Raw genomic sequence first — 19740 nt, forward strand, 5'->3', positions numbered from 1 at the left:
CTGTGTCATTGGGGCCTGGTCTGTCACTGGCTGTAGTATCCCTGGGATCAGAAATATGACTGGGCATGACAAGGTATCAGTGAGTCCAGAGCTGTCACTGAAGAGATTGTCATTGAGCTTTCACTGGGTTCAGATGTCTTTGGAGCCAAGCTATTATTGGGACTTGGGATGGCATTGTGTCCCTAGGGGTATTACTGGGGACAGCCAGGGTTGTAGGAGGGGTGTGCTGAGACAGAGGATTCTAAGTGAAAGGCTGGGAGCCTTCCCGGCCCCAATCCGCTCCTCATACCTGCCCCCAAATTGGCACACTACTCACTGGTGTCCCGCTCTACATTTTGGTGCCCCACAGGTCAATACGGTAGCATAACTAAAGTACAGTACAATTAAAACGTCGGCTCTTGTCTCCTACCACTCCTTCGTTGCCTCCCCCGCCCCCCGCCCCCCATCCGCAGCGGCAGCCGCAGCCCCGTCTGACTCCTTTGGGATCCTGGGGCTGGAGCAGCAGTAAAGAGCACCACCCCCCCCCTCCCCGCATCCCCCTACTCCCACCCCCAGGCCGAGTGGGCCGAGCTGCAGAGAGGGGGGCGGCACCCCAGGTCGGGTGGCTCCGGAGAAGAGGGGCGGGGCTCGCCAGACCACCCCAGCCCCGGCAGCAGCAGATCCCGCCGCGCGGGGAACGAGGTTGGGAGTCCCCTGAAAAGGGGGAGGGAGATTTTAGGGGCTTGGGGGAGCGGAGGCGGAAAGACACAGGGCACAGGAGGACACGGAGAGAAATCCGAGGGAAAAGATTTGCGGGGAGTCAAGGAGAGACCCCGGGGTAGAGAAACGGGAGGAGAGGCACGCGCAAAGGGAGGGACGGAGGGACGGAGGGACGGAGGGACGGAAGGAGGGAGGGGGAGAGATCCGCGTGGGAGCGCAAGGTGCCGGCCGGAGGCAGAGGGCGGAGCGGACACACACCAGAAGGGCCAGTTCTGGGGCACAGAAGCTGCAGACGCGGGACCAGGTGGAACCGGTGGGAAGCGGCCCCCTGAGCTCCCGGCCAGCAGGGGGGTCTTGTCCCAGGCCCGCCTCTACCCTAGGACCATGGAGCTGCTAGGGCTGAATCGGAGCGCGCCGGAGCCAGAGTCCCAGTGCGGCCCGGGTCCCCTGTCCCCCAACAGCAGTGCTAACAGCAGTGCCAATAGTAGCTGCGAATCTCCCCGAGGAGGCTCGGGAGCCAGCAGGGCGCCCCGAGGTAAGTATGCCCCTTGTTCCATGTCCCCTACCCCACCTCTCTCCCATTCCCGTGCCTCTTCCACCTAGGACCCTGTCCCTCTGGGCCCCAACCTCGCCCTTCCCCAGCTTCCTCTGCCTGTCCCTTATTACCCCTGGTGCCCCAGGGACCTTACCACAAACGCCAGAATGGCAAGCCCAAGACCATGGGGGTGGGGTGAGGGGAGCAGCAGGGGTAGGGTGGCAGGACTGGCAGAGAGCATGGGGGGACTATTTGTGAGCATGAGGGGGAGATTGTTCTGGTGATCAGGACGCTAACCCTATAAGGAAAACTCTTGATCTGCAGGACTTAGAAACATTCTGTGTGTAGGGCCCAAATGGACCATAGATTAAATCTGGCATTGAGCCTAAGAAGCTGTCAGAGCTGTGGAGGCACTGGAGGCCCAGAGGATTAAATACCCCTGTCCATTAAACCCCAAATGTTTCAGACCCCCTCCCCCTGGGAACTGGGAGCCTTCTCCCCCGGATTTTCTTCCTGTTGGAGTCTCCCTAAACTGACCCCACTCCCTGTCCCATGACCTCTTTTCTCCCTCTCTCCAGCAGTCTTATCTCCACAAAAGCACTATTGCCCACCCCATCCCCACTCTAGGCTTGCTGGTTCCTCTCACATATGCTCCCGTTACTGAGCTCAGTTCCCTCAAATCCCTCATTCAAAATCTCTTCCCCCTTGCTCCTTTCCTCTGGTTTCCTTGCCATCTCCCCACAGAACGCTGTGACATCCCTGCCACACCCCTTCATCCACATCTGGATGCTGGTCTTTCTGCCACCAACTGATCCTCCTTTTAGCATGTCTGCCCCTATCACCTTAGGACCCCCTTCTACCTTCCACAGGCCCCTGGCCTCTTTGCTACCCCAGGTGCCCTTCCCTTTCACTTCAATCACTGTCCTTCATTATCTGGAAGACCTGAGTCACCTTTTCCAAGGAGTCTTCCCAATTTGCCTCCACTTCACTCTTGCCCTTCATCTGGGAATCCTTCAGAGCTTATAGAAATTGAGCAATTACTTTGTACTTGCTTTGTGTTTTTCTTATCTCTCTATCTGGAATGTATACTTTCTCAGGGCAAGTATATCTCTCACTGAATGGATTTTTGAATGAATGAATGAGTGCTAAAAACTTTGGAAATCATAAAGTGCCATATATGTCATGTGATATGAATAAAAATAAGAAATTAATTAGAGAGATGAAGATAGAGGAGAGATACTGAGATGGATACAGGCAGACTAAAAGCTTTCCATCCTTTTTTGGTCCAAGAACCATTTTGGCCAGAGATCCCCAACAAGCATAACATGGTGGATTTGGAATTAGAGAAGCCCTGATTTAAAGCCTGCCTGTGACACCCTCTAAGTTATTTAGACACTTCAGCCCTCAGTTTCTTCATCTGCATAATTAAAGGGAGTTGAACTAGATGTCCTCAGAGGTCCCTTCTAGCTTTAAATCAATGACTAACCTAAAATAGGGAAAACAGTACCTGGAGTGCCCACCTCACAGGATTGTCATGCAGGTAAAATGAGGCTTTGTATATTACAGCAGTTTGCCAACCTTAAAGTCCCTTCCAGTGATAAATACTAGCCTGGACTAATGGATGGAAGGTCAGCCTGGGCTCCAGAAAAACATCGTTTAAAGTCCTGCTCCTGACAAAGACTAGCCGTGTGACCAAGGGCAAATAAGTCACTTGACTTCTTAGTAGCCTAGGCATTTCTTACAACTTTAAGTTATAAACCAGGTAGTTTCCACATATAGGAATTCCTCAGATTTATAAAGCAAAAATACCCCCTGGAGAAGAGAAGCAGTGCTTTTAAGACCTCATGAGAACATGTCTGATTTGTATGCAATATCAGAAGTAAATTAGTAATTCCCTCTTGGGACCAGCATATTGATAAGCCCACCTATAAAATAATATAGAGACAAGAATATATGTGAAAGATATAGGAATGTGTGTGAGAGAGAGTGAGAGTGAAGGGGCGGGAGTGTGCTTGTTCGTGAGAGACAGGCTGTGTGTGTGTGTGTGTGTGTGTGTGTGTGTGTGTATGTATATGTTTGAGACAGAGAGAGAGAAAGAGAAATAAAGAAAACTGAGAAGTGTGTATAATGAAATGGGAGAGAGAGGACTGAGCTAGGAGAATATATGGGAGGGTTTCTGAGGTGGAAGAGTATGTGAGAAAGAGAAGAAAAGAAGACTAAGCTAGGGAAATGTGTGTGTTTGTGTATGAGAGGAAAAGGGTGGGGCAGTTCCAAGTGATGGAAAAGTGTGTGCATTTGTGTGAGGTTGTGGGGTGGAGGAAGCCTGGGAGATGGAGTGGGGTTAGGGCAGGAGAGTGAGGGAGTGAGATGGATGACCGGAAGACAAGCAGACTTAGAAATAAGGCCCAGTAGCTGGACTCAGCTAATGAAAAAAAGGCAATGTTCCCTGCTCTTTTCTCATACTCAGTTTAACCTGGTATTTAAATTTGCCTTGGCCACCATCCCTGATGAAGCAAGTTGGGGCTGGGAAGGGACAGAGGAGACATAGCTTCTCTCTTCCCTAGCTGAGCCCTGTCCCAGTGTCCCCAAGGTCATCAACTGTAACTGGCGTTTTGATCAGCCTGTGCTCCTTTCCCTCAGTCCACCTCCTTCTACTCTCTGGCCTTTGCCATTCTACTTTCCCTAATCCCCTTCTCCTCTCCAGAGGGAAGTTCTTTCCAATTTGATGCCCATATTCGACTGTCTGGCTGCTGAAGAGAACTGCACTGACGTTGCAGCTCTTTCCTTTGCTGCAAAGATCTTAGCATCACAGATCCAAATCTGGGAGGGACCTCAGAGGCCACCTAGTCCACCCCCAGGCCCCATTTTGTGGATAGGGAAATTGAGGTCTAGCAAGGGAGAAGGATTTGCTCAAGGTCACACAGGAAGTAAGCATTAAAGAAAGGATATAAAACTCTTTACAGCTGCACTGTCTTTAACTTGCTCTGTGACCTTGGGCAAGTCACCGTATCCTCTGGGCCTTCATTTTCTCATTTGTATGATGAGGAGAGTCCCAAAGAGAGGTGAGAATTTCCAAAAGAAAAAGAGAGAAAGAAAGGAAGAAAGAAACAAATTGGACACAGCGCTTGAAATATATCATTACAAAAATTAGAATCACATCTATATAGTTTTTAAGATTTACAAAACACTTTCCTCCTAACAAGTATGTAAATAGGGCAGGTTTGATTACCACTATTTTAAAAATGAGCAGGAGAGATGACAGTATAATATAAACTCCTCGAAGGCAGGAATTGTTTCACTTCATATGTGTATTGCCAGCACTTAGTACAGTACCTATCCTCTAGTAAGCACTTAAAAAATTCTCATGAATGGATTGATTGATGAGAAAGCTAAGGCTCAGAAAAAGTAAGCATTTTGTTAAGGATTCTAGGACTAGGAACATTCAGAGAAAACCTTCAAACCGAGGTCCTTTTTCCCCAAGTCAGGTGGTTTGTCCTGTATGTCACACTGGCTGTTAACATATTAATGGTGCCCAAGCATGCTTGTCTAAGGGACTGGAGAAATTTTAGATTAAAGTATAGAGAATTAAACTTCTTTTTACCATGAAAAAATGGCTCACACAATAAGTGTTTTTGTAGCGCCACTAAAGTGTAATGGAAGGAGCTCTAGACTTGAGATTCTGGCTGGGTCCATGGGAGGTCAGCTTAGCAAGAAAGAGCCAAGGCCGTGGAATCCCAGGCCCTGGATTCAAATCCTGTTTAGTATCCATATGACCGTAAGTCAAGGCCCTTGCTGGGAATCAGTTTCCTTTTCTGTGAAATGAGACTGTTGGACTAGATGACTTTTGATATCTTTTCCAGTTCTTCATCTGTGATTTATAAATGCTCTCGGTCCTAATATTTGCTAGCCATGTGACTATGGCTAGTCACTTTCCTGCTGTGAACCTCAGTTTCCTCATTTGTCATATGTGGCTAATAATACTTGCCCTCCTAATCTCACAGAATCTGAGAGTTGGAAGGGATCTTCAAGGCCATCTGGTCTGACCAATACATGAACAGAAAATCCTTCTATGATATCCCTAACAAGCAGAAAACCAACCTTTCCACTTGAAGGCCTTCAGTGATGGGGAACTCATTACCTCCCAAAGAATTCCATTCTACTTTTTTTTTTTTTCAGGGCAATGGGGGTTAAGTGACTTGCCCAGGTCATACAGCTAGTAAGTGTCAAGTGTCTGAGGCCGGATTTGAACTCAGGTCCTCCTGAATCTAGGGCCAGTGCTTTATCCACTGCGCCACCTAGTTGCCCCCCCCCATTCTACTTTTGAGAAGCTCTAATGGTTAGAAAATTTCTCCTTACATCAAATTGAAATTTGCTTCTCAGCAGTTTCCACCCACTGATCATAATGCTAATCTCTGGAGTTAAGCATAATGAGTCTAATTCCTCTTCTAAGTGACAGCCCTTCAAGCACTTAGCTATCTATCACATCTCCCCTGAGCGGTCTCTGCTCTGAGCTAAACATCCCCACTTCTTTCAACCTGTTGTTTAATGGCATAGTCTCCATCACCCTACCATTCTGGTTAACTTCATTAGGACACTGACTCAGTGGTGTCAAGCTCAAATAGAAATGAGGGCCACTAAACCAAACATAGGGACCCCTGTGGGCACATATTGACTTAGAAAATCACATATTAACATTATCTATGTTTTATTATATTTTTATGTATTTAGTTAAATATTTCTCAAGTACATTTTAATCTGATTCAGACCACACTCAGAAGTGCTGTAGGCCTACAGGCTGCATGTTTGACAACTCTGTTCTAACTTATCGATAGTCTTTCTAAAATGTGACACACAAAACTGAGTACAATACCCTAGAAGTGTTACCTCCCTTGTACTGGGCATTATACTTCTCTGAATCCAGTCTCGGCTCACTTTTATTGACTGCTGTGTCCCTCTGTTGACTGATATTGATCTTGGAGTCCACTAAAACCCCCAGGATCACTTTCAGATAAACCAATATCTAGCCATGCCTTTTCCAATCCTGTACTTATTAAGTTGATTTTTGAACCCAAGAACAGGGCATTATATTTATGCTTATCCAACTTCCTCTTGTTAGATTTGGCTCATCGTTATAAGCTAGTGAAATATTTTTAGATCCTTATTCTGTAATCTGATATGTTGATTATTCCTCCAAAAATGTATGTCATTTGTAAATCTAATAATCATTCTAACCCCATCATCCATGTTTTATTGATAAAAATGTTGAACAGCACAGAGACAAGAATATAATAGATAGCACAATGAATAGAGTTCTGGGTGTGTAGCCAGAAAGACCTGAGTTTAAATCCAGCCTCAGACACTTACTAGTTGTATGACCCTGGGCAGGTCACTTAACCTTGCCTCAGTTTCCTCAACTATAAAATGGGAATGATAATAATAGTACCTGACTCCCAAAGTTGTTGTTGTGAGAATCAAATGAGATAATATTTATAAAGTACTTAGTATCCTCCCTGGCACATAGTAGGCATTTAATAAATATTTATTTTGCTTTTTGGGTTTTTTTGCAAGGCAATGACGGTCAAGTGACTTGCCCAGGGTCACACAGCTAGTAAGTGTCAAGTGTCTGAGGCCGGATTTGAACTCAGGTTCTCCTGAATCCAGGGCCAGTGCTTTATCCACTATGCCACCTAGCTGCCCCCTACTTATTTTGCTTTTTAATGACTTCCCTCCACCTTAACATAAATCCATCAATAATTACTTTTCTGGTCTTATTGTTTAACAAATTTCTGAATCTACCTAACCATATTGTCATCTAACCCACATCTCCATCTTGTTCAGAAATGTAACTTAAGAAATTTTGTCAAGTGTTTTGCTTAAATCTAGGTATATTGGGCCTACAACAGTCTTCTGATCTCCTAGTAACTCTGTCAAAAAAAAAAAAAGAAATGGTCTTAGTGTGGCATTTCTTGCTCTTCAAAAGACTTTGCTTCTTTCTCTGAATGCTTTGAAATCTGTTCTTCAGTAGTCTCAGCTGTATCTCAGACAATAGGCCACTTGCTCTAAAGAATCCTGCCGTTCCTACTTCAAGCAACTACTTCCTCCTTGTTGGTCAGAATTAGACACAAAACATTATTTCCCTCATCACTTCTTCAACCAGTTGTGGAATGATTTTTTCCCATTAAGGCAAATCAACCATTCTGCCATTGTTGTTCTTGTGTGTCCTTCCTTCTCAAAGAGGACCATGACATTTGGGTGATATCATGACTTGCAGTGAATTGGATTTAAGTGAAGTATGGTTGAGCAAAGTCACCAGCCTCACTTTTTCCTCCAGAGCCATATGGTTCCAGTGGCAAGATGGATATCAAAATGACTAGAGATGCCTTTGAATGTTTTAAGGCAATTGGGGTTAAGTGACATGCCCAGAGTCACATAGCTGGTAAGTGTCTGAGGTGAGATTTGAACTCAGGTCCTCCCAGCTTCAGGGAAGTGCTCCATCTATTATGCTACCCAGCTGCTTCTATCAACCATTGTGCCATGGTAGAGAAATAAATGTTAGAATAATTAAAGTCTTCCTATCACTATATGCCACCATCCCAGGTTTGTGACCTGTTTTCTAAACATTTTCTCTATTTCCTCCTTCTGTCCAGGTGGTCTGGAGGATGTTCACAACAATGTGGCTTCTGTCTTTCCTTTCACTGATTCTCACCCAAATATTCTCCTTTCCATGTACTTTCCAAGTCTTGGATTTCTTCACTTGAATTTATCTTTTTAATATGTAATCCTTCCAGGGGCAGCTAGGTGGTGCAGTGGACAAAGCATCGGTCCTGGAGTCAGGAGGATCTGAATTCAAATCAGGCCTCAGACACTTGACACCCTGGGCAAGACACTTAACCCCAATTGCCTCACCAAAAAACAAACAAACAAATTATATGTAGATAGATATATAGATATAGATATAATCCTGTTATACCACCTTTTTGATGAATTCTATTTGTTTTATACCTTGCCATAGCTATAGTCCAGCCAAGAATCCCGTCCTAATCAGTTCTCAGTGAAAAGCCATCAGGTCAGATTTGTCTCCTTGCATTAGAAGCTCTCATTCACCCACAGTTCATTTCCCATGCTTTGTGCATTTGTGTATAGACATCTGAGACTGTAAGTTTTGTTGCTGACCCTTTTCTTGAATATTGTCTCCTGTGAATTATTGATCCTCTCCATATTAAAATGCTTCTTCCTATTTTGTACATACCACTCTCTGTGGTGTGCTATTTGGGAGGGACTCTGTGTGTGTGTGTGTGTGTGTGTGTGTGTGTGTGTATGTGCAATTTTCTCCCTCCCCTTCCCTTTTTCAATTTAAAGCCATCTTGATTAGATTTACAAGACTCCAGGCAAATATACTTTGAGCAGTCCTCATTAGGTGTACTTTATCCCTGGCCAAGAGCCTATTATTCCTATATTTTCAGCTGTAGTCCATAAATCCAAATTTGCCAGGGATGTTGTGAAGAAAATGCTTTATAAACCTTTTTACAAAGTACTAAAGAAATGCGAGCAATTATTATTTTGACACATTAGTTCATATTCATATTATAGAGGGGAAAATGCCACAGACATTTACATTTTTTACAGTACCTCATTCACTTTTCATGAAACCAGTGGTGTCCTGAGGAACCATTTCGGAAATATTGGTTGAGACATTCTCCAAAGCAGGGGTTCTTAACCTGGTATCCAAGCGATCCATGGATAGATTCAGGGGGTCTGAGAACTTGTAACTTTTTAGTATATTGATATAATCGGTTTCCTTTTAAATCATATCCATTTTATTTTGTGCACTTAAAAACATTATTCTGAGAAAGGATCCATGAGCTTCATTCCCTAGCATCATTTGCAGAGGGGACCGTGACACAAAAAACTTCCTCCTCCAAGGCTTCTTCCTGGTCTGACATTTTTTTTTTTTTTGGCGAGGCAATTGGGGTTAAGTGACTTGCCCAGGGTCACACAACTAGTAAGTGTTAAGTGTCTGAGATCGGATTTGAACTCAGGTCCTCCTGACTCCAGGGCCGGTGCTTTATCCACTGCGCCACCTAGCTGCCCCACCTGGTCTGACATTTTAATTCAACAAATTCAACATTTATTAAGCACTTATTATGTGTTCATTGCTATACATGCAACAAGATAGCCCCTAATCTCAAGGAACTGAAAATCAGATGTGATTCTATCCCCACCCTATCAGTGACTAGAAAATCCTGTCATCACACCATCCACCCTCTCTCTGGCCTTTCCATAGGCCCTACACTCTCCTTAGTGGCAATCTGACTACCCTGTTTGCTCTTTAGCTTTTCTGGCTTGGATAAATAGATAGATAGATAGATAGATAGATAGATAGATAGATAGATAGATAGATAGATAGATAGATAGATAGATAGATAGATAGATAGATAGATAGATAGATAGATGAAGTGGTCTGTCACCATTCCCAGAATATGGCTGCTGCTTCAGAATTTGCTGATCTGTTCTCTTGAGCTCCTTCTTGGCTTGGTCCAGGTGAAGATCAATGCACCTCTTCCCTCTTCTTCCTTTTCTCATCCTCACAAGTTTCTCAGTCTCCAGAGCATCCGCCACACATGACTGGTTTGACTGTGGGAGGTTGGGAATGAGGGAAAGAATCTTGTCCCTGTCCAAACCTTACTTCCAGCATCCAGATTCATTGTCTGGACTTGTTAGTCTTTCTAAGCCTCTCTACAGCATGTCACTGGAAACCTTCTCTAACTGTGAATCATTTTATGCAGTAGCTTCCTAACTCCAGGCTTTCCTGGGTGACCCCTGCCTCAGTAAACTCTTCCTTTGTCTCTCCTTGTTCTGCTTCCTCTGCCTGCCATTAAATGCGATTGGTTTACAAGGTTCTATATTCAGCCCTCTCCTTTCCATCCTCTAGGATCTCATCCATGCAAGTATCTTCTATGTGTGGGTGATTCCAATATCTTCTTAGTTTCCCCCTCTTTTCATCACCATTTACTAGGTGTTCTCTTCCCTTCACATTTTTCTTCTTTGATACTTTTATTTCTCTTCCTATTCCCCTTATTCTTCACCCCCACCCCAGAACCTTCATATTATTCTTCCCTCACATTTTCACTTTCCTCCCATCCTTGTGTCCCTCTTCACTCTTCATGTCCCTCCTACCTTCACACCAATTTCCCCTCTTTTTTCCAGATCTTTCTTCACTACTCAGCCTTTCTTCTCTCCCATGCCCCACCTTTGGGTAGAGAGACTCAGTCAACTAGCAGTTATTAAACACCTACTATGTTCCAGGCACTGTGCTAAGTGCTGGAGCAGAGCTGGCTCACTGCAGAATGCTACATAGAACCAAGATTCCCTAAATGGGCATTGGTTTTCCCATCCTAAGAAGGAATGGGAAAGCACAGACAGATTGAATGGAGGGGCAGGGTGCTGACATATATTGGAGAAAGGATATAAGAGGTAGATATTGCCCAAGAATCTTTCTTGTAATGGTGGAATGCCCGCCCTGGATCACCTAATACCTGCATTCTTAGCTCCCTTAAAGTCATCACAAACCAATCTAACTAAACATCCTTACTGATTAACATCATAATTTATACTGAGTTTTACAATCCCTTCACCCATTTTTTTTTTTTGGTGAGGCAATTGGGGTTAAGTGACTTGCCCAGGTTCACACAGCTAGTAATTGTTAAGTGTCTAAGGCCGGATTTGAACTCAGGTCCTCCTGAATCCAGGGCTGGTGCTCTATCCACTGCGCCACCTAGCTGCCCCTCTTCACCCATTTCTAAGGAAATCCCCATTGCTTTTCCCAAGGGTTGACCCAGATGACCTCCAACTATGCTCCCTTCTACCCATCCATCCATCCATCCATCCATCCATCCATCCATCCATCCATCCATCCATCCATCTCTCTATCCATTTATTCATCTATGGACCCATCCACAAATCTATCCACTCATCTATTTATCCCTTCATTCAGTCAGTAAGCTTTCCTTATTTACTTCCATGTATGCTGACCTCTTCATCCTAGCAATGTGGATGAACATCAGCATGCATACTCAGTCCCACAACAATGCCCTCCACAAATAGCATTAACTCTCTGGATGCTTACCTTTGGACAGAGAGTCCCCAAAGAGACCTAGACTTAGTTAAAACTATTTGACTGGGATTGTATGTGACTTAAGAGAAGTGTATGGATAGAAAGATTGACCAGGCTTGCACTTCAAAGTGTGCAGATCCAAGGCCCACACTCTTATCTATGGATTGTAGAGGAGGGGAAACCAGGCAAGGGCTCCAAGGAAAGTATAATATTTGTATGGCCATTCCTTTGGAATGGGCTCATGTCTGCAGTCTACCCAGGGAGCTGCTACCAGTTTAAGTGGGTTTCCTATGCTTCCTTGCATTAGGCCAATCATTTTGGCTTACCCTATACCCTGTTAAACATAACCTGAAAGGGAGCAAGGCTAGAATGCACACTCTGTATTTTTTTCTATTTAAAAAAATCCTTTATTTAAACTTTGGGGACAGCTGGGTGGCACAGTGGGTAGAGAACTGGGCTTGGAATCAGGAAAACTCATCTTCATGAGTTAAAAAATCCAGGGGACAGCTAGGTGGTGAAGTGGATAAAGCACCAGCCCTGGATTCAGTAGGACCTGAGTTCAAATGCGATCTTTCACACTTGACACTTGACCCTGGGGAAGTCACTTAACCCTCATTGCCATGCAAAAAAAAAAAAAAAAAATCCAGCCTCAGACACTTATAGCTGTATGACCTTGAGCAAGTCACTTAACCTGGTTTGCCTCAGTTTCCTCATTTGTAAAACGGCCTGGAGAAGGAAATGGCAAAGCACTACAGTATCTTTGCCAAGAAAGCCCCAAATGTAGTCATAAAGAGTCAAACACAACTGAACAACAACAAAAATTACTCAAACATACAGGATAAATAATTTACTAATCTTGAATGGCTAAATATAAGTCATAGCTATAATTTTAAGTACCATTTTCTTTCCAAAGCTCAAGTGTAAACAAATGATTGGCTTCCCTTCATTTAGAAAACATTTTTTTTAAACTAGGTATCTGCTTTTGTGCAGGGGTATCTGCTAGATACTGCAGGAAATAAGGTCAAGTAGAGGTGGTCACTGCCCTCAGAAGTCATTAATAGGGGAAACAAAGCAAAAATTACTAATTAGAAGACAAGTGATTGAATGGAAAGAGCATGGATTTTGGATAGAGGACCTGGGTGAGAATCCCTCTCTATGATACTTTCTCCCTTTGTGATCATGACCAAGTTATTTCACACACCTGGGCTTTACTTTTCTTCAACTATAAAATTAGGAATTCAACTAAGTGATCTCAAAGGCCCCTTCTGTGTGTAGGATTTGAATGTGTAGAAACTATAGATTTTTTATCATGTATAGATTTCTTTGGGGTTTTGCTTTTTGTTTTGCTTTGGGGTTTTTTGGTGAGGCAGTTGGGGTTAAGTGACTTGCCCAGGGTCACACAGCTAGTAAGTGTCAAGTGTCTGAGGCCAGATTTGAACTCAGGTCCTCCTGACTCCAGGGCCTGTGCTCTATCCACTGTGCTACCTAGCTGCCCCTATAACTTTCTTTTAAAGTACTGTATATAATTAGTTTAACCTGTAGCTTTCAAAGAAATCCTGCTTGTCTCTGTTTTCTTTCTATTCTCTTCTCTGCATTTTAAAGAATTTAAACATTTTAAAGAGTGTTTTTTTATTTTTCTCAATTACATGTAAAAGCAAATTTTAATATTCATTTTTCATCATTTTTGAGTTCCAAATTCCCTCCCTTCTCCTTCTGCTCTCCCTTCCCCAAGAAGGTGAGCACATTGATATAGATTATATCTGTGCAGTCGTGGAAAACATATTTCCATATTGTCCATGTTGCAAAAGTGAATAAAGACCAAAAAGAAAACATTAAAAAAGAAAAAAAAAGGAAAATAAGAGAATATGAAGTACTGTGAGGCAAGGTGACAGTTTACATGTCATCTTTAGTACCTCTGGTGGAGAAAAAGCCATATTCCTAGTTCTAGTTAGTTCTTCACACCCAACAGGCTTTCCCCCAGCCATTAACTAACTACCTGTTTGCAACTCACAAGGGTGATAATTTGCCTTCTCACCTCTGCTCTTTAACTCTGGAAGGGAAGGTTGTGCCTCCCAGCACATTTCTTCCCAAGGGGAGAAGGATTTTTTTCTCTCTATCTCCCTCTCCTGGAGGACATGATTTCAGAATATTCCTTTCTAGCTTGGGGTTCTACAGATGGCAAATTTAAGAGGGAAAAAGCTGCAGGAACACTAGTCCCTGCTAGTCATAAAAGGTTCTTTCATGGTTAGGCTTTTGATTCTCTCAAATAAGACCTTACCCCAAAAAGCAGTGAGGTAGTACACCGGAGAGAGTGCTGGTAACCTGGGTTCAAATCCTGCCTCAGCTAACTAGCTATGTGACCCTGGGCAATTCATTTAACTTTTTTCCTCAACTGTAAAATGGGAATAATTATAGCATCTACCCCTTAGAGAGATTATAATAATCAAATGAGATGATTTATGTAAAGTCCTTTACAAACTTTAAAGCTCTATATAAGTGGTATTATTACTGTCTAATTTCCCTAGAAGGATGTCTCTTTGCTGTGTTTTATCTATAGCCAGAAGTGCTTCTTAACATGCCACCCTCCTACGCCTCACATTTTTTTTTTCAGGATGTTTTAATTCTCAGTTGAATAGAACTAGACTTCATTGGAGGTACATGGGGATTTCCTCAAAATGACGAGGGTCAGAGTGGGGCCCTAGAGCTGGAAGGAAAGGCTCCTGGGCTGGGGATATTTGATGGAGGCACCTCAAGTCCAGCAAGTCCTGACCATCCTCTGTTGCCATCTTTCCTGGGTCCCAGAGCTGGAGTTAGCAGTGAGGGTGACCCTGTATGTCGTGATTTTCCTGCTGAGCGTGGGAGGAAACATGCTGATAATCACAGTGCTGGGACTGAGCCGTCGCCTGCGCACAGTCACCAATGCCTTCCTGCTTTCACTGGCTGTCAGCGACCTACTCCTGGCTGTGGCGTGTATGCCCTTCACCCTCCTGCCCAACCTCATGGGCACCTTCATCTTTGGCACCGTAGTCTGCAAAGCTGTCGCCTACCTAATGGGTGAGCTCCCATCACCTGTCCTAGGGAGAGGAGAGGGGTGTGTAGGAGGTGATGGAGAGGGGTATGTAGGAACTTGGGGTACCCAGGGTTGGGTAAACTTTAGGATCCTACCTAGGATCTAGGGTTGGGGGTGCAGGAAGTGTTCAGTGTCATATGAAGTTATCCTTGGCATCCGTCGTCATGGTGATCATGTCTTCTGCCCACTTCTTTCCCCCAGGAGTGTCTGTGAGTGTGTCTACCCTAAGCCTGGTGGCCATTGCCTTGGAGCGCTACAGCGCCATCTGCCGGCCTTTGCAGGCCCGAGTATGGCAGACGCGCTCCCATGCTGTGCGTGTCATCGTGGCCACTTGGCTGCTGTCTGGGCTGCTCATGCTACCCTATCCTGTGTACTCCGTTGTAAGGCCGGTGAGCCCCCGTGCGCTGCAGTGCACACACAGCTGGCCCAGCAATCGAGCGCGCCAGGCATGGTAAGCCTCAAACCTCTGGGAATAGCTCTCCTCCTTAGAGACAGACACCCTTCTATCAGTTCACCGTGCCCTTCCGAGTGTGCCCCACTGGCCTAGAGAAATGCCCTGACCCTGGTCCCTGAAACATATCCTGTCAGACCCCTTATCCCTAGTCCTCTAGTTTACAGAGCCCCCCCCCCGCCCCGTGTCGGCCTTGAGGCCACCTCATTACCTGCCCCAGAGAACTGAGCCCCTACCACAGAAGCAACTTTTGATGCCCTCCCAGATTCTGTATCTCCCTCCTCCTCCCCAACTGAGTTGGGATCACTGTAGGTAAATAAATTGCAAATTTCAGACCTCGGAGGGCGGGCCTCGTTGAAGGTGTGGCCAGGGATGCTCAGCTCCCCAAGTTCCAGTCCCCAGGCCGTTTCCTAAATCGTCAGTGATTCCCTATGTGTGGTTCCCAGGTGCAGGAGGCAGGTGTGCCTGAGCTGTTACGGGATTGGTTAGGGTTGGGGGAGAGCACTTGGAGGATGCTGCAGGAGGCAGGTGTGCCTGCATGCTTTGATTGGGGGGGTAGGGGAATGGGAGGGTCTTGGGGCTCAGTAAACTGATCTTTGATAGGATTATCTGGATGACCTGGCCCCTCCCCACTCCACAGGTCTGTGTTGCTCCTGCTGTTCCTGTTCTTTGTGCCTGGTGTAGTCATGGCCGTGGCTTATGGTCTCATCTCCCGAGAGCTCTACCTGGGGATCCGCTTCGAGAGCCAGAGCCAGAGCCATGGGCACGGGCACGGGCAGCAGCAGGGCCACAACGGCAACCACAGACACAGCGGATTACCTGGTGGGCCAAGCCCAGGTCAGTGGGAGGGTGCTGCTGGGGAGGGGGAGAAGAGGAACGGGGTTGGAAAAACAAAGGTAGCTTTGAGGCAATGTGGAGACCCGGGTCAGGGCTAGGGCCCAAGAGGAATGGCTAGATCACAGATTTAGGAGGGGAAAGGACTTTAGAGGTCATCCAATGACATTTTACAGAGGAGATCTCAGAGAGGCAAGTACCCAGGTCACTTATCGACAAAACTGAGACATGAGCCTGGGTTCTCTGGCCCCAGACCCAGAGCTCTTTCCACTCACAACTCCAGGTCCTTAGAAATCATCTCATTCACAAATGAAGAAACTGAGGCTAAGTGACTTGCCCAAGGTCACACACGGAGTAAGTTTCAGAACCATTTTCACCCCAGAACTCAGGTCCTCTGACTTCCAATACAGCACAGATTGACTCAAAGGTCATGGTTAGGTTAGGGGTCGCAGAAAGAACAGAGTCAGAGAGCAGTTAAAATGTCAGGAACTCCAAGATTCTTGGAGCTGCAGACCAGGTGGCTAGCTGGGGTTTTGGATCCATATATCAATCCTAATTTCATTCCTTCCTCCCCTGCTTAGCACTTTCCAATGGGCCAAGTGCCCGGGCATCTGCAGGCCATGAGGGTGATGGCTGCTATGTGAATCTACTCTCAGAACAATCTGGAATGGAACTCTCAGCATTGACACCCACTGCCTCTAGAAGGGACACCCGAGGCCCTGGACCTGGAGTGAGCTCACGGCCGGCCCAAGCTCAGGCTCAGCTGCAAGCCAAGAAGCGGGTGGTACGAATGCTGTTGGTCATTGTGGGGCTGTTTTTCCTGTGCTGGCTGCCCTTGTACAGTGCCAACACGTGGCGTGCCTTTGACAGGGAAGGTGCCCATCGTGCCCTCTCAGGGGCCCCTATCTCTTTCATCCACTTGCTCAGCTATGCCTCTGCCTGTGTCAATCCACTTGTCTACTGCTTCATGCATCGGCGTTTCCGGCAGGCCTGCATGGCCACTTGTGCTAGATGTCGACCCCACCCACCCCGTGCCCGAGTTGCTCGAGCTGGGCCCCGACTGGGCGATGACCATGAACTTGACCATCCAACCACCTCTCTGTCTCGTCTCAGCTATACAACTATCAGCACACTGGGTCCTGGCTGAGGGCATCCTAAGACATGCAGTCCATGTCTTGTTTAGGAAGACATGGAACCAACCCAGAGAAACACTGCCCCTCCTGCCTTGGGGAACAAGGATCCCATCTGTTTTGAGGAAAATGGATATCCTACCATAGGAAGCCTGATTCCCTCTCCACTCCTGCCCCAGGATGGCATGGGACTATAGGAAGTCCTAATCTGACACTGACCCCAAACTGTAAACAGCCACAAGGCACACTGCACTAAACAGTCTTATCATGGATATACTCCTAGAAATCATGTACCCCAAGACAAGAAAGACCTCCCTGGACAAGGAGTAGCCATACCTACCATGACATAATTCTACCTGGGGAGGTGACCTACTGGAAACTCCTCTGGACAGAGAAGTAAACCCCACCTGCCCCTGCACTGAAGCTCACAGTCACACTGACCCTGGGTGCACAGGGCAGACCCAGCACCCACCCTGGGGCTGTGCTCCCAGTCTGCACTGAGCATCTTGGTCCTGAATTTAGGCCCTATATCTATTAGGCCACAAGTCACTAACACCCAGATGACATTTACTGCAGAGCCCAAGAAGACACACAAAAGACACATGGATGTCAGGGAAGCTGTAGGGATAAAAATTGCCTCTGCTCCTGACACTAGTTTTCCTTATAGGGTCAGAAGCTACAAAGGCTCATGCCTAGAGTGTGGGGAGAAGTCAGCCCCAAAGCAGGCCCTTGGTGGAAAGGGGCTCAGGAGGGAGGGCAGGGATCTCCCCCAGTCTCCCCTCCCACCCCCTATCTCTATAATACCAAACACTTTCTTCTCTTCACCACTTCCCACAGTGCACATCTGATACCTCTTCCTCTAGACACCCCGGCCACCACCTGTATCTCTTACCCACATGACAGCCCTTCAAGCACTTGAATAGAGTGAGCCTGTGCCCAACTTTCCCCCAAGCCCCTTTCAGGGTAAACAACCCCAGTCCTTTGATACTAATAATGAGCAGTCATTTGTGTGGCACTTTAAGGTTGGCAAAGTGCATCTGTTGCCTTTATTTGTTCCTTCATGTAGGCCTTGAATGGGATGGTCTCTACTCCTCTCATCACCCTCATTGGCCTCTTCTGGATATTATCCAGTTTGCCAGTGCCCTTAAAAATCGTGTGCCTAGAACTCAGCATAGTACCCCAGATGTGGTCTGAGAGAGGCAGAGTCCAGCAGGGGGACTGTAGTCTCCCTTGCTTTGGCCTTTTGCCTGTTAAGAAGATGTTAGCTTTTTTTCAGCTATCTCTCACAAACATGGCTGGCATTTTCTCTTCCCAGCAAATCATTGGTTTTGCTTAAAACCTTCAATGGCTTAGTGAAAGGGAGATGGTGGCCTCAGTTTGGGCTTCCAGGACACTAGGCTGCCAGGATAAAATTTAACCTAGGGCCAAGGTTTTATACTCCAAACAGAGTTCATGGTGTGCCCAGACTGGCTCATCCAGGGCCCAAGGCCACTCTCCCCACTGGTATCCAGAAAGAGGTATCCTGAGCTCTGCACCCTGGGGACCAAAAGCAGAGAGGGATACGCCCCGGCCAGACTGTAAAGGAGCTCAAATATCAGGCAAAGGGGTCTGAACTCATAACCATATCACAATTTAGCCTTTACGTCACACTTAGGAGATATGTGCTGCAAGTCTCAGGCTCAGAATGAATTAAAAGGCCTTTATTAAGTGTCTTCTATGTACCAGCTTCTATGTTTAGAGACAGACTGACTTGCCTGAGGTTACACAGATTGTTACTGTTAGAAACTGGAATCTAACAAGGTCTGACTCCGGGTCTAGTCTTTCTGGTCTTGGGTTCAAAGGACAGGTAGGGCCTGGGTGGGGGAAGCATGAAGGGCAGCACAGATTCTAAGGCTGGGCAGTGCTGGTCAGCTGTTGGGGAGTGAAGAAAGCTTTTTACAGGAATCTACCTTAGGGGCAGCTAGGTGGCACAGTGGATAGAGCGCCAGCCCTGGAGTCAGGAGTACCTGAGTTCAAAGGGAAAGGATACTCTGGTACTCTGGGAGCCAGACCTGCCCAATGGTCACACTCAGAGAGGCAACTTGGTGCAAGGGGGAAAGGGCTCTAAACTTAAGAGACCGGGGATCTGGGCTTAGGGTCTAGCTTAGCCACCAGCTCCTTGTGTAACCTTAGGCAGGTCTCTCCCTCTCTGGGCCTCAGCTTTCCCAACTCTAAATTGAGGGGGTTGGACTAGATGTTCACCAGCTAAGGCTTTATAGTTTGACAGCCTATTGTTGTATTATGAATCATGCCCATGGGTGGCATTCTCTGGAGAAGCATGCGGAAAGAGGAAGAAAGACCCAAGGGAGGGGGGGGGCAGGGAATTAGAGGAAAGAATAAGGGGAAGGGTGCAGATGTGGCTGGGCAAGGCGAGTGAGAGAGGATGAGATAGAGAAAGGTATGAATGAGGGTGAATAGGAGAGGAGATGAAGGAAGTTAATAAGGACTGATGGGGTAAGAAGATCAAGGAAGGGGTGGGGGGGAAGCTGAGAGACAGGGAGGGAGGGAGAGAGGGAAGACTAGGAAAAATGAGGGGGGGGCGGATAGAAATGTGGCACTGTGAAGGGTAGAAGACATAAGAAAAGATAAGTCCTAGACTTTGAGCTGAGAAATGGACCTGAGAGGCCATCAAGTCCAGCCCCTTCCTTTTACAGATGAAGAAGAAAGGTCAAGTGTCTTGCCCTAGATTACACAGGTAGTAATTGTCTAAATTAGGTTTTGAACCCAGGTCTTCTTGCCCACAAGTCTATAACCATTATGTTATGCTGGATAAGAAGGGCAAATGAAGGGAGCAAGCAAGAGAAAGGGGAAGGAGAGAGAACAGAATTGATGTCAGAATAAGGCGATAGTTAAAGAAGACTATATATC

General features: G+C 46.2%; 1 protein-coding gene across 1 annotated transcript; it reads left to right on the forward strand.

Annotated features, from left to right (window-relative positions):
• Positions 1–606: 606 nt before the first annotated feature.
• Positions 607–19341, forward strand: CCKBR (cholecystokinin B receptor). Its single transcript, XM_043991129.1, has 5 exons — positions 607–1234; positions 14151–14402; positions 14620–14869; positions 15510–15706; positions 16285–19341. The coding sequence occupies exons 1-5, from the start codon at positions 1084–1086 to the stop codon at positions 16848–16850; spliced, it is 1416 nt and encodes a 471-aa protein (XP_043847064.1). The 5' UTR covers positions 607–1083; the 3' UTR covers positions 16851–19341.
• The last annotated feature ends 399 nt before the right edge of the window (positions 19342–19740 follow it).

Source organism: Dromiciops gliroides, chromosome 3 (assembly GCF_019393635.1).
Source record: "Dromiciops gliroides isolate mDroGli1 chromosome 3, mDroGli1.pri, whole genome shotgun sequence".
NCBI lineage: Eukaryota > Metazoa > Chordata > Mammalia > Microbiotheria > Microbiotheriidae > Dromiciops > Dromiciops gliroides.

Coding starts and splice junctions, on each gene's coding strand:
- CCKBR (XM_043991129.1), top strand. CDS start 1,084: ATGGAGCTGCTAGGGCTGAATCGGAGCGCGCCGGAGCCAGAGTCCCAG. Junction 1,235..14,150: donor AGCCAGCAGGGCGCCCCGAG/GTAAGTATGCCC, acceptor CCTGGGTCCCAG/AGCTGGAGTTAGCAGTGAGG. Junction 14,403..14,619: donor AGCTGTCGCCTACCTAATGG/GTGAGCTCCCAT, acceptor TCTTTCCCCCAG/GAGTGTCTGTGAGTGTGTCT.